Source organism: Rousettus aegyptiacus, unplaced genomic scaffold (assembly GCF_014176215.1).
Source record: "Rousettus aegyptiacus isolate mRouAeg1 unplaced genomic scaffold, mRouAeg1.p scaffold_m13_p_3, whole genome shotgun sequence".
In the NCBI taxonomy this organism is placed as follows: Eukaryota; Metazoa; Chordata; class Mammalia; order Chiroptera; family Pteropodidae; genus Rousettus; species Rousettus aegyptiacus.
The window spans coordinates 19,724,665-19,736,909 of record NW_023416306.1 but is presented as its reverse complement, the minus strand read 5'-3'; the positions used below and the strand labels follow the sequence as shown (position 1 = coordinate 19,736,909).

Here is a 12,245-nt window from a genome sequence, read left to right as displayed (position 1 = left end):
GAGGCCAAGGGACCAGAATAAACGACAATAATAATCATTTCTCTAGGACTAAGTATGGGCCTAGGACTTTCAGTATATGAACTCATTTAATCCTCATAACAAGCCTGTGATGGGCACTGTTGTCATGTCCATTTCACAGATAAGGAGACTGATGCTCAGTGAAGCCAAGGAGCCCATCCAAGGCCACACAACTAGTAAGTGGCAGTCTGGCTCCAGAATCTAGGTTGTGAACCACTGTTCAACATGGCCTCTTGCAGTTTGTGAGCACAACTCGTCTGGAAAATATGAGTGGCTTGCACGGAGAACAGTGGTCCTGAATATTTTTTTCTTCTGTAGCCCACTTAGGAAAAGAAATCAATTTATCTTACCAATTCTTACTTTCCAGGGTGGGGGGCAGGAGGGTGGGGAGGGGCGCGGGAAATACCTCTTTGATAAAGCCTTGGAGAATATAGTAGTTGCTAGGGCTGCCATAATAAATACCACAAAGTGGGTGGCTTGGACAACAGAAACTCATTTGGTCACAATTCTGGAGGCTACAAGTCCAAGATTGAGGTGTCAGCAGGGTTAGTTTCTTCTAATGCTCTCCTTGGCTTATAGTTGGCTTCCTCTAAAGGTGTCTTTACGTGGTCTTCCTCTTATGTGCCTGTGACTTAATCTCTTCTTGTAAGGACACCAGTATTGGATCATATTGGATTAGAGTCCACCTCAATGACTTCATTTAACTGTCAAGGTCCTGTTTCCAAATAGAGCTACATTCTGATGTTGAAGGGGTTAGAATTTCAACATATGAATGGGGCGGGGGCACAATTCAGTCCATAAAAGTGAACAACAAAGTAAATGAATTATACTGTGAGTTTTTACACATGGTTTTTTATTATTTAAAAATGCTCTGTACATTTTTAAATACTTTTTAATACTTTCCTTGGTGGTAGATGCAAACTGTTTATATATAATACATTTACAGGCATCGTGTTAACAATGACGGATAACTGTTTAAGCTGATTGGAGCAAGGGGTTGGTTCCTGTCTACAGTCACTTTAGCAGTACAGTTAGGAATCACATATGAATAGACTCATCTTTAATTAATGGAAAGCTATAGGTCAAGTGCTATAAATATGCTGTTTACGCACTCTAAGAGAAACCTAACAGATCTCCACCAACAATGATGTGTAATTACAAAGCAAGAATAACACCAGTGAAAATCATGGTTACCTGGGTACCACACTGATGATGCATTGCTGACACAAAGTCTACTTGGAAGTGCAGGCATTCACAGGAACTTGCTCCTGTGAATCCAGCAGGGTCTCCGCAGTGCTGAAAAGCTGCCAGACTTCTCAGTTGACTGGTGAATCAGAACCACTAGTGAATTCCGACTATTACTAAACCTTAGTAATTTTTTGTAATTCTCTTATAGGTTCATAACAAGTAGCCCTTAATCTCATGTAAAAATGAGTCTATGGAATTATGTATTTTTTGCTAATAAGAGCAACAGAAAGAGAGCAATCATGGGTATGAATTTTGTGTCCAAAATTTTAGAGACATAGCTCAACTCTCTCATTTCTGTAAATCCCATTTAATTGGCTCCAAGCCTTACATGAACTGGGACTTAGTCATTGTGAGCATTCCCTTTTCTTCTACCTTGCTTACCCTGCCTAAGAAGGTCAAACAAAATTCTGACAGACGTGCTGTCAGGGAGCTAAGGAACCCAGCGCTTACTCTCTGTCGTCTGGCTTCATTGCATTATTCTTGGCATTGCTGGGAAGAACTGGTCACATGCCCTGCTTCTCGCAGACTTGGCTGTTCATCCTCACAGTGCTCTATTCCCATCTCTCTACCGAGATGCTCAGTTATGATGCCCAGAGTCCCAACCTCTGCAGACATCCGGAAGCTGCCATCTGCCATTTAGGATCCATGTAGTGGAAACTCAAATAAAAAATTCTTTCATATGTTTTCCTTGCTCTTTACTTTAGGGAATTTCAGGCTGCCTTTCTCTTGACTTATTTTATTCCCCTTCTGAAAGCAGTAGTCACACCTTTTCAAACATTGACCTGAAACACTTTCATTTCCCTCCAGGATATAATAGGACACTGGCGCTGGAGGGGTACGTGATTTTAATGCCATTTGGAGACCACTGCTGAGGACGGTCGGGATTCATGAAAGAGTTTTTAAGAAGAGATGCGACATAGATTAATCTTTTAAAAAGACTTTTTGATGGACTGGGTATTTTGTGATCTTAAGAGATTTTATAATGCATCTGTAGTTTCATCAAAACATACCCATATTTTTTAGAGATTCGTACTGAAATACATATGGGTGAAATACATGATGTTATTTACTTTATAATGCTTTGGTGAAAAACATGGGGAAATATGGCAAAATATTTATAATTGTTAAATCTAAATGGAGTCCATGGGCATTTATTATATAGTGTCTTCTGTTTTTCTCTATGTTTTTATTTCTTTTTATAACAGAAAATGTAGAAATAAATCCTTCCGGTGGCTCTCTAGGGGTTGGATGGGAGGGAAGTAGGGAGCCAAGTTACTGAGGAGGCGAAAGCAGTGATGTGGGCGAACGCTGATGAGAGGTCGTGCAAAAAGGAACGCGTCTCTGGTCGCAGAGGAGGCTGTGGGCTGAAGGGTACCCATCCAGTCCGTTCTCTTCTCTCCTTCCCACAGTCGAAAGTGCTTCGGGAAAAATGGCTGCTGCAGGGTATCCCTGCTGGAACTGTCGAAGAGGAGGAAGCCAGGAGACGGCAGTCTGAGGAGGATGAGTTCAGAGTCAAACAACTAGAAGATAACATTCAGAGGTAGGCGCGCCCCGCCCCAGGGCTCCCAGGTGGTGGTTTTTACAGTGCAATAACTACTACTGACCTGTAGGGGGCCGTGCTCAATGCTGTCACCTTTTTCCAGCACGTTAGTATTATCTTCCTAAACAGAGTCCACACATTAATAACAATTAAACTTTTCCAGATAACCCAGAATTATTAACCTGAGTACTGATTTTTATATTGAACTGTCATACAGTTTAGTGATATCTCCAAGAACCAACGAGGTGCTGCTGTAAGCTGCTTGACCCTTCACTAAATGCCCCCTTTTGAGTTCTATCTGCTTCTGTCTTTTTTCTCCTTTCTCTCTGTTAGCTGTTTTTTGCTGCTGTAGTGGGCTTGTTTTCAGTTTTACCACATTCGATCAATTGAAATGGGAAAATGGTAGCCAAGGGTCTTGGGATGGAAATGAGGAGTATACCAGCCCCGAATGAGGGTGCCCCTGTGTGTTATGACCCTGTGCTCTAACAGTTAACTTTGTATTGTGTACTTTCACTGCTCAGAAGGTGAGCTGCTTCCTTTATGGTCCCCAGCCAGGCTCTGAACATTTTGGTCTGGGAGATAAGTGACCTTCCTGTGACCAGCGGCTCCCCAGGCTCATACAGGAGTAAACATGTAGATTTCCACTTGGGAACTGTAGCCGTGCTGGGTCTCAGGACACCTAGCCAGAAAGAGGAGGTGGCAGTGGAAGGTGGCAAGTGTAGATGACTTTATCCTGACCCACCATATTCTGCCTGAAATTTCACCCTGGAGAGCTTCATTTTTTTTTTCCCCTTGAGGTTATGCTCTCTTTTAAAATACAAGTGTCATAGCTACCTTGCTACCAGCCATTTATTCCCAAGAGTAAATGGAGACTGTGAGTGTACCTAGGGGACTCGAGTAGTGGCACCAAAGGGCAAAGATCCAGAGGCCTGTGTCCTTACTTTGCTTGGGCCCTTTAAAAAACTCTCAGAGCAGTTTGGCTAAACTTTGCTTGTAGGGGAAACTGGGTAAGAAAAAGTTTTTACGGGATATGTGTGTATACGTACATATACATAGACATACATATTGTGAACATATACATATATGTGTGTACACATACTTTTTCTAAGAATACAAAAGGTGATATATATATATATATATATATATTATTACCTTATATATATGGCATTGGAAAAAGAAAATTTGAATCTTGTAAATCCTGGCATAAGCTTGCGAGGACTGCAAAGACTAGAGCTTCCTGTTAGAAGCCCAGAGGACAGAAAGGGGAGGGAGGGAGCAGGATGAGGTAACTCATAGTCCTGAGCTGAGGAGTTAGAAGTGGCTCAGCTTCCTGCATCTTAGACATGATGAGGGAGCCAAGGATTATTGGAAATATTGACAATAAATTAGAGGGGGAAAGGCAGCTCTGAGAAATGGTTTTATAGAAGATTTGTTTTTAAGTCTTAAGTGACAAGTTCATAGTGCTTTCAGCTGCAGTGAGAGTTGACACGCTATATCATCTCTTAGTCTTTACTCTTCTTAAAAGTTCCAGTCATTTTCCTGTCCCTTTCTTACTGGTTTTACATGATCACAACAGATGAGTCTGGCACAAAGTAGATGCTCTACAGCTATGTGTCGAATAAAAGAATTGAGACTGGGTGCACTGTGCATGGGGAGACCCCTGCCTAGCAGAGGAAGCCTGGGAATTTGCTCTCCTGTCCAACTTGGAAAAACCCTAGGGACTAAGTGGCCTGGGCACAATCTATTCACAGCAAGAACCGTGGTTCAGATTTTGGGAGAGGCAGCATTGAGAATCTGATCTTTATGTAGTTAAGAATTCTGGAAATGGTCTACAGATCTGATATAGCAGGACTACTTAATAAAGAAATTCTAAAAACAAAACAAAACAAAACAAAACAAAAAACCACTTTGTTTGAAGCAAAACAATCTGTAAATCTTTAGATTTGGGTCCATTAATCTAAGTCCCTGCCCAGCCACAAATTAGAGTCTCCTAAAGAGATATATGAACTCTTTTTAAATTATAAAATATATTAGTACAGTTGTACCCTGTATTTTGGTCCATGTTGGCCAACCAAGAGTAGCTTGAAGAATCTGAAGAAGCAAGAGAGAATAGTAACCAAAGAAAAGGGAGAACGTCCATAAGGAAAATTAAGGGAAATCTGGGCATTTTAGTTAGAATAAGAAAAGATAATTGCAGCCTAACTTGGAACTTCAAGTGTGTAGTTCAAGAATTTAGGCCACCTCATAATTTTTAATGTCTGGGTCATTCTGAATGTGATAAAGACTTAAAGCATGAGAATTAGACATATGACTATTTTCTTAGATATCTTCAAGAAGAAAAAACATAACCTCCCTTCTAATTATGATTCTAAAATTCTTTATAGGCCAGTAGCAATACAAGAAGTTCCAGGTTTACAGATGTTTTATTCCAAAATGTTAATTTTAAATTGGTGATGGTTTGGAACTGAGAATGTTGCCTCACTTCTCAAACTGTAATATACTGCACTTGGATTTTGAAGGCAGCCCACAAGGAGGAAGGGAGGGAGGGAAGAAGGGAAAGAAGGAAAGGAAGGAAGGAAGGAAGGAAGGAAGGAAGGAAGGAAGGAAGGAAGGAAGGAAAGAAGGAAGGAAAGGAGGGAGGGAAGGAGAAAAGAAGGGAGGGAGGGAGGGAACAAGGAGGGAGGAAGGAAATATATAACTAGGGTATTAAATCCTGGGTATTAGAATCACCTGAGAAACTTTGTAAAAATACAGATTCCCAGGCCTCATTCCAGGAAATTTTGATTCAGTGACTCAGGTGAGGAGGTCTATAATTTATCTTTTTTCTAAAGAATGCACCAAGTAATTTTGCAGGCTTAAGAACAGTTGCTGTAAATGGAAAAAAGGAAAAAAAAGAATAGACCATAAATGAAATTCCATTTTAATACCTAGAAACCCTCAAGGGAAGTGAGAATTAAATAGTGTTTATAAGAAAATTGATTTCACACAAACAGATAAAGAAGAACAACCCTGACCCTTGATTTCTAAGACTGATTTTAAGCTTTAGTGCTTTGACTCAGGGAAATTTGAAACCTGCTTTGGGACTCGCGTAGGTGGGAATAGAGTCATCTATCTGGCACAGAGCTCAGGTCTGTCCGCCATAGGCTCCACAGTGGAGCCAAGCTACCATCTGAACTTGATTAGAAACAGTCTTGGTTTAGCAGACTAAAAATGATACAGTTCAGGAAAGCTGGCCATTTTCCCAAAGGCCAGAAAATTCTGCCATATTTTTCAGAGATTTCTGGTTGAAGTTAAGAGCTCTGTAGCCTGAAGTGATGACATCAAGGTAGCAGGAAAGGTAGCTAACTGGTCACGGCAGTGGATGAATAGATTATCATTCTTTGGTACAACTTTTCCCGGAGCAATGTCAGGATCCCCAGTCTACTGATTATACTCTTGGCTCACTGAAAACCAGGAGAAAATAGGCTAAAATAATTAATAAGAATGATAATAATAATAATAATAAATTGTTGAAAGCAGAATCTGTATACAGATTTCTTTTTTTTAAATTTTCTTTTTAAAAAATTTCGAATGTCACATCTTCCATATGCTTTACTTCCTATTGGAGTGCCATATTGAGAAAGCCCAAAGGATTGTTTCTGAGCCCACTGTCAACCATTGTCCATGCCATTGGTGTGTGTGGTGGGTTCCTGGGGGCCACACGTGGGCCTCACATTGATGCTTTTGGAGAGTTTAGGCAGTTAGATCTACACTAGACCTATCTACGTCACATCTGCTCCAATCAACAGTTCTTGTTGCTTACACTGTGATTTTCCCCCTTAAGAGTTTCTGTCTAATGTCATCAGGTTTTATTCAAGTGTTTAAAATATAGTATTCATCGCTTTCTTTGATTAGTGAGAAATATGGGGAAAAATTGCTCTCTGCCTTGGAATTAGCCCAGTGAAGATGAGAAACCTCATGGCGTAGTAAATGGGAATGGAATGAGCTGTCACGAATCCAGGGTGTTAATTTTAGCTCTGCTGAAAATTTGCAGTGTGACTTTGGGCGAGTCTCTTATTCTCTCTGATCTCTCGTTCTCTCTGATCTTGGATTTCTCATCTCTTAGTGAGACGTCTTTCAGGATCTTAAGAGCTTTGGTATTCTGAGAATCTCTAACTTGGGAGATTGGCTAGGGATCTGCTTTTTTGAGCAAATATAGTTGTGCAGGGAAATGTCACTGTCGTGGAAGGAAGTGGTTTTAGAGACCACTTCAGGTCAGAACTGGGGAAAGAGGTTAAGTTCTCAGGAAACAAAAGCTCCTTTAGAGTATGCAAAAATGAGTCTGTGTAACTGACTCATCACAGAGGAGATTAATTCATCTGAATAGCTGTCAGTCGTAAAATATGTCACATCAAACATTCATTGCATAAGATATTAAAGTCCCAGTTGCACACCCAGAAAGGGCCATGCAACTTAAAAGAAAAAAAAAATCCAAGGTGCAAGTAGGCTAGTTCATTTTTACTTCTGAGTTACGATTCTCAGAGTGCCTCTGTTGGTCCGTGATGGGTATTAGAATTCACTGAATTTGCCACATTCTTAAGTCTCGGACCAGAAGACTGGAGACATTAGGCATTAGCATGTGTGTGTTATATTATGGGGTTTTGGCAACCAACGAGATGACAGTCACCCTCAAATAACTGTTCTAGAAAAGGCAAGCACAGAGACGTTCATTGGAAACACAAAGGACACTTGCTTGGGATTCACTGTGTTCTTCCGACTCGCTATTTTTAACTCCTGTGGCGCACTGTTCCTTGGCAGCAGGGCGTGGAGCACTTCGCACTCGCATTCTGCATCTCCGCCCTCCCGGCCTGTGCCCGCCCCCCACCCCGGCCTGTGCCCGCCCCCCCCCCCCCCCGGCCTGTGCCCGCCCCGCACAGCCACATTCGGCAGGCCAGCTCTGTTCTCACTCCCATTCTTTTTTGCTTCACCAAAATAAAGCTAAACATACTAGAAACCATATCATAACATAGTGGTATCACTATATAGTCTAATATTCATTGGTCTCTTACTTCAGTCTGGGTACTGACCTTAGCTTTCTGGCCTCCACGAATTCATTAATTTTCTCATCTCCTCCTCGTAACACTCCCATGAAGTCGTGGTGACAATGACGATGCCCGTAATACTGTTGGGAGAACTGAGGCTTAGTTGTTGCAGTAACGCGCTGCCCAAAATGACCCCATTAATGAGTGAAAGAGTAGGTATTTGAACTCGGCTCTAACTCCAAAGCACATTCTCAAAAATCTCAAGAGTTGCCATTTTAAGCTAAAAATTTCTGAGACCTGTGATATTCAGTGAAATCACACTAAAGTTCACCTCATGATGTAGGTGGGTGGACAGGTAATAATGGCACCTCTGTCTCAGCCCCAACAAATGCTCCTTCAGAAAACAGTGTAACAAAGGTGCAAGGAAGACCCCCAACAGGCTGGGCTTGAATCCTTTGTGAATGGTCATGGTGACTGCTGAGGCTGCTCCCTTCAGGTTCTTTCAGGAAGTACAGGCTTCTTTTTCAGCTCAGTTCCTTTGTCTCTTTCTGAAGCCCTTTGCTCCTGAGTGCACTTTCTTGGCTGTATAGGTACAGCCTGAGTCTCTGCTGGACACCACATGCGGCTGGTTCTGAAAAGGGTCCCTGGTGTAGCATGCTGGTTAGAACCCTGGGCCTTAGCGTTCGACTGACCCTGGTCCCGTCTCTAGTTCTGCTTTTGGGACTTGTTTGATCTCAGATAAGTCACGTAACCTCTTTGGACCTGAGTTTCCTCACTTGTACACTGGGGGTAACAATGCCCGCCATGGAGAGTTGTAACGTGTGGGGATCACGTGCATTTGTGAAGGGTATGGTCGGCTGTCAGGAAGTAAGACTAGTGCCATTGTTATTGTTTTCTCCTCCATCCTTCTAGAACAGGGTTTCTCAGCAGCAGCACTGTTGACATTTTGAGCTGGATAATTGTCATGCTTTGCAGGATATTTATTTAGTAGCACCTCTGGCCTCTGCCCAGTAAATGTCCGTAGCACCACCCCTCCCCCGCTCTGGGTCACCACAATCAAAAATGTCTCCAAGCACTGCTAAATGTCCCTTGGTGGTGGGGGAGGGGGGGTAGCTCTCAGTGGAGTTACAGGTGTTGATACTAAGATAAAAATCACCCATCAAGTAGGTTCAGAATACAGAACCCTAGAAAGATTTGTGAAGAAAACATTAGTGATTCTCATTGCAGAATGACATAGTGTTTCAGTTGCTTGAAAATATGAGGTATCTTTTAAGCACTGAGCTGTAAAAATCAGTTCTGAGTTTAAATGAAATGGTTGCCTTTTTTTTTTTTTCTTTTGCATCTAACGCTGTACCGATTTTGCAAAGACAGTGATTTTATGACAGCTTGTAAAACCGTAGAATTTTAGAGTATGCATAACTGAGGTGTTATCTGGATCAGCTTCTGTCTGACACTTGAATTTGCAATAAACTCAGTGAATGGGAATCAATAAACAAGTCTCTTTCAGAACACCGAAAGCGTTCGGAACTCACTTCCGCAAAAAGGAACGCCCAAGTCCACACTGGAAACAACCCTCATTCTTATAAAAGATCCTTTTATGGGATGAGAATTATGCTCTCTGCAGTTTCCACTGTCTCTCTGGCCACTGCCCTGGGACTCTTCAGAAAAGTCCCTCTTCACAGACTCTGAAATCTGGCGGCTTGTGGTCTGTGGTCAGCTTGGGAAGCTGAGGCAGGTAAGGGAGGAGGCACTCCGAAACTGTCTTCGAGCATGTCAACAGTGAGTGTGTGTTGCTAGTGCTTCTCCCAGGCAGTGGTGGAAAGCCTGCTGCCGGACGCCTCCTAGGCTCTTCTTACTCGGGTTTCGTAGGCTCTGTTATCATCGCTTCATTCTTGGTCAGGCAAATTGGATTGAAAGTGTCCAGACCTATGAAAATAGTGGGAGAATTCCTTCCATACACTGGCCACGTAAGAGCCACTTTTGAAGACGGCTTGCATTTTCCAGCCGTTAGAACAATTGCTGTAATTGAAAGAATTGTGCAAAGTCAACTTTCTTGGCAGCGAGCCCCAGGCTTTTTGGCCTTTGATTGTCATGCCTCGAGTTTCCCCTCCATAAAAAGCTTTGAAAATAGTATTTTTCTGCCCCTCGAGCTTGTGACATGGTTGCTTCTCACCTCTCTATATTCTTGATGGAATGAAAGCATTAGGGCCCTATTGATTTTTTCTTGCACAGTCTTCACCATTTGTACTTCCTGAAGGCAGTGGATGGTCTCTTGAGTCCTTCAAAGCAAGGACGGTCTACAGTCTTAAAACATGGAGACCTTAAAGTTCAGTGGCTGTGGGCCAGTGACCATGGGGACCCAGGCAGGCTTTGACAGGGAACAGGCCTGCATCACTAGGGCCTGGAGCCAAGTTGATCTCCTGGGGCTCAGTCCCACTTTGTATCCCCCTCTTTTCACTGCTTTTGCCCCAGAGAAGAGTTCCGTGAGACCCAGGCTGCTGGAGGCTTGCCCCTGCCTCTCTTGACCTTTCCAGTTTCTCCTTCCGTCGCTCAGGTGCAAGCCTTGAGCCCACCAAGGCAGCAGATGAGAGATGAGATGCACGAAGCCTCTTCCATTCTAGGATTCCAGTTTCCTAGCAGACTCGTGCAAGGACATGAGAATAATCGTCCCTCTTCTTCTCCACCCTAAAAGCAACCTCCGCCATGAAGGATTCTTTGACTTTCTCACCTTCGGGGTGACCCTAACAGTGGGAGTTTCAAGCAATGTGAGAAAAGAGGGGCACACAGCAATAGATGGTCAGGTCGAGGACTTGTTTATTAGGAAGGCTGTATCCACATCCTTATTCCCCTCCCTTTTTTGAGAAACGATTTTTAGCACATTTGGAGCACATATGCAGTTAGATTTGCAAGATGAAGAATTAAGGGTTATTACGCTCATGGATTCTGAGTGAAGAATTAGAGCAGAGAACAGCAGGATGGCTCGTCTGTGCCCTACAGCATGCGAGACCTCAGCTGGGAAGATGCAGATGGCCGGAAGTGACTCCGGGGGCTGGGTGCTGGAATCACCTGGAAACTTCTTTATTGCATGTCTAGGGCCTGAGCTGTTGGGCGGGGGGAGGGTATCTCAAAGGCTGAGACCGATGTCCAGGGCATCTCCACGTGGCCCCGCCATCGGCTTGGCCTTCTCACCGCGTGGGAACTGGGTTCTGACAAGGAGCACCTCAAGGGGGTGTGTCGGGCGAGTGTCTGGAGAGCAAGTACTACAAAAGACGCAGCTGGAAGGTGCAAGACTTCTTCTGTCTTTGTCCCCAGAATCCTCATAGCATCACTTCTGCTATGTCGTATTGGCGTCAACTGAGCCACTGAAGCCAGCTTTGTCTCTGGATGTCAGTGGTATTGTCACACTGCAAAAGAGCATGTGGGATGGGAGATATTTTTGCAGCCAGGTTTGGAAAACACAGTCTGCCTCAGAACTTAGGTTGTTTGTTGCATATTGGAAGCCTAGCCTTTATTATTATATATTTTTGTTTGGATGTTCTTTTTATTATTCCTTATTTCCTCTTTATTTTTATTTATCTTAAGATCTGTTTTGATGCAGTTAAAGGAAGGGTTAAGGGATGGAGGCCTAAGTGTGACTTACCTAAAGCCACACCGGAATTGACAATACTTGGCCTTTTGCTGACCAAAAGGGTCTCCCACTTCCCTGCCTAGCCTTTTGATCTCCTTCGGAACAGAATCTCTGCTGGAATAATACCCACTCCAGGGATCCTGGAGGCTCCCGTTTGTTCCTCCCATGTAGAAAGGCAAAGGGAAAAAGTGACTAACACCTGAATGCTTTCGGTGCCCAGAGAATCTCCGTGAGGATTCAGGGGGTGCTTCTGCCCGTGTACACTGTCACCCCAGTCTGGGTGCCTGGAGGAAAGATTTTAAGCGCTGCCATACTCTGCGGCGTGAAGGTTGCCACCTTAGCCAGATTCTGGCTGGGAGGGTGGGACGTCTCTAAACACCAGTGGCATTCAAGGCATTGCTGGGCCACACGGCTCTTTTGTGCAAATTAGAAAATGCAGCTCCACATAGTTGTCGCCACTTGGAAAAACCACTGGCTGGACTCAGCCATTTTACTCCCTCGTCCTTAAGCAGAAATAACCTACACGAGCATGTACAGTGGCCCGTCTTTCTTCTTGGTCTCCACTGACCTCCTTCTTCTTGGTCATGAGGATATTCCCAGTTTCCCCCATTCTTACTTAACCTCTAGGTAAGAGCGGAGGAGATGAAGATGAAGCTTTTTACAGGCTACTGGGGACCACAGACAAGTAATCTGATCAGTTAGGAAAGGGTGGGAAAGCTCTCATAGTTATGGCAGCCAGAGGTTCAAAATCAAGGAGTCAGAAGAGCTGTGCTCCCTCCAGAAGCTCCAG

At 43.5% G+C, this 12,245-nt stretch overlaps 1 protein-coding gene across 9 annotated transcripts in view; it reads left to right on the top strand.

The window, feature by feature from the left end:
* PALM2AKAP2 (PALM2 and AKAP2 fusion) overlaps nt 1–12,245 on the top strand; it is a 399,047-nt gene that overhangs the window by 164,979 nt on the left and 221,823 nt on the right. For all 9 annotated transcript variants that reach the window (XM_036239052.1, XM_016129981.2, XM_016129979.2 and 6 more), the window contains one exon: nt 2,676–2,806. In XM_036239052.1, coding sequence (XP_036094945.1) covers nt 2,676–2,806 — 131 coding nt within the window. The remainder of the gene's footprint in view (nt 1–2,675; nt 2,807–12,245) is intronic.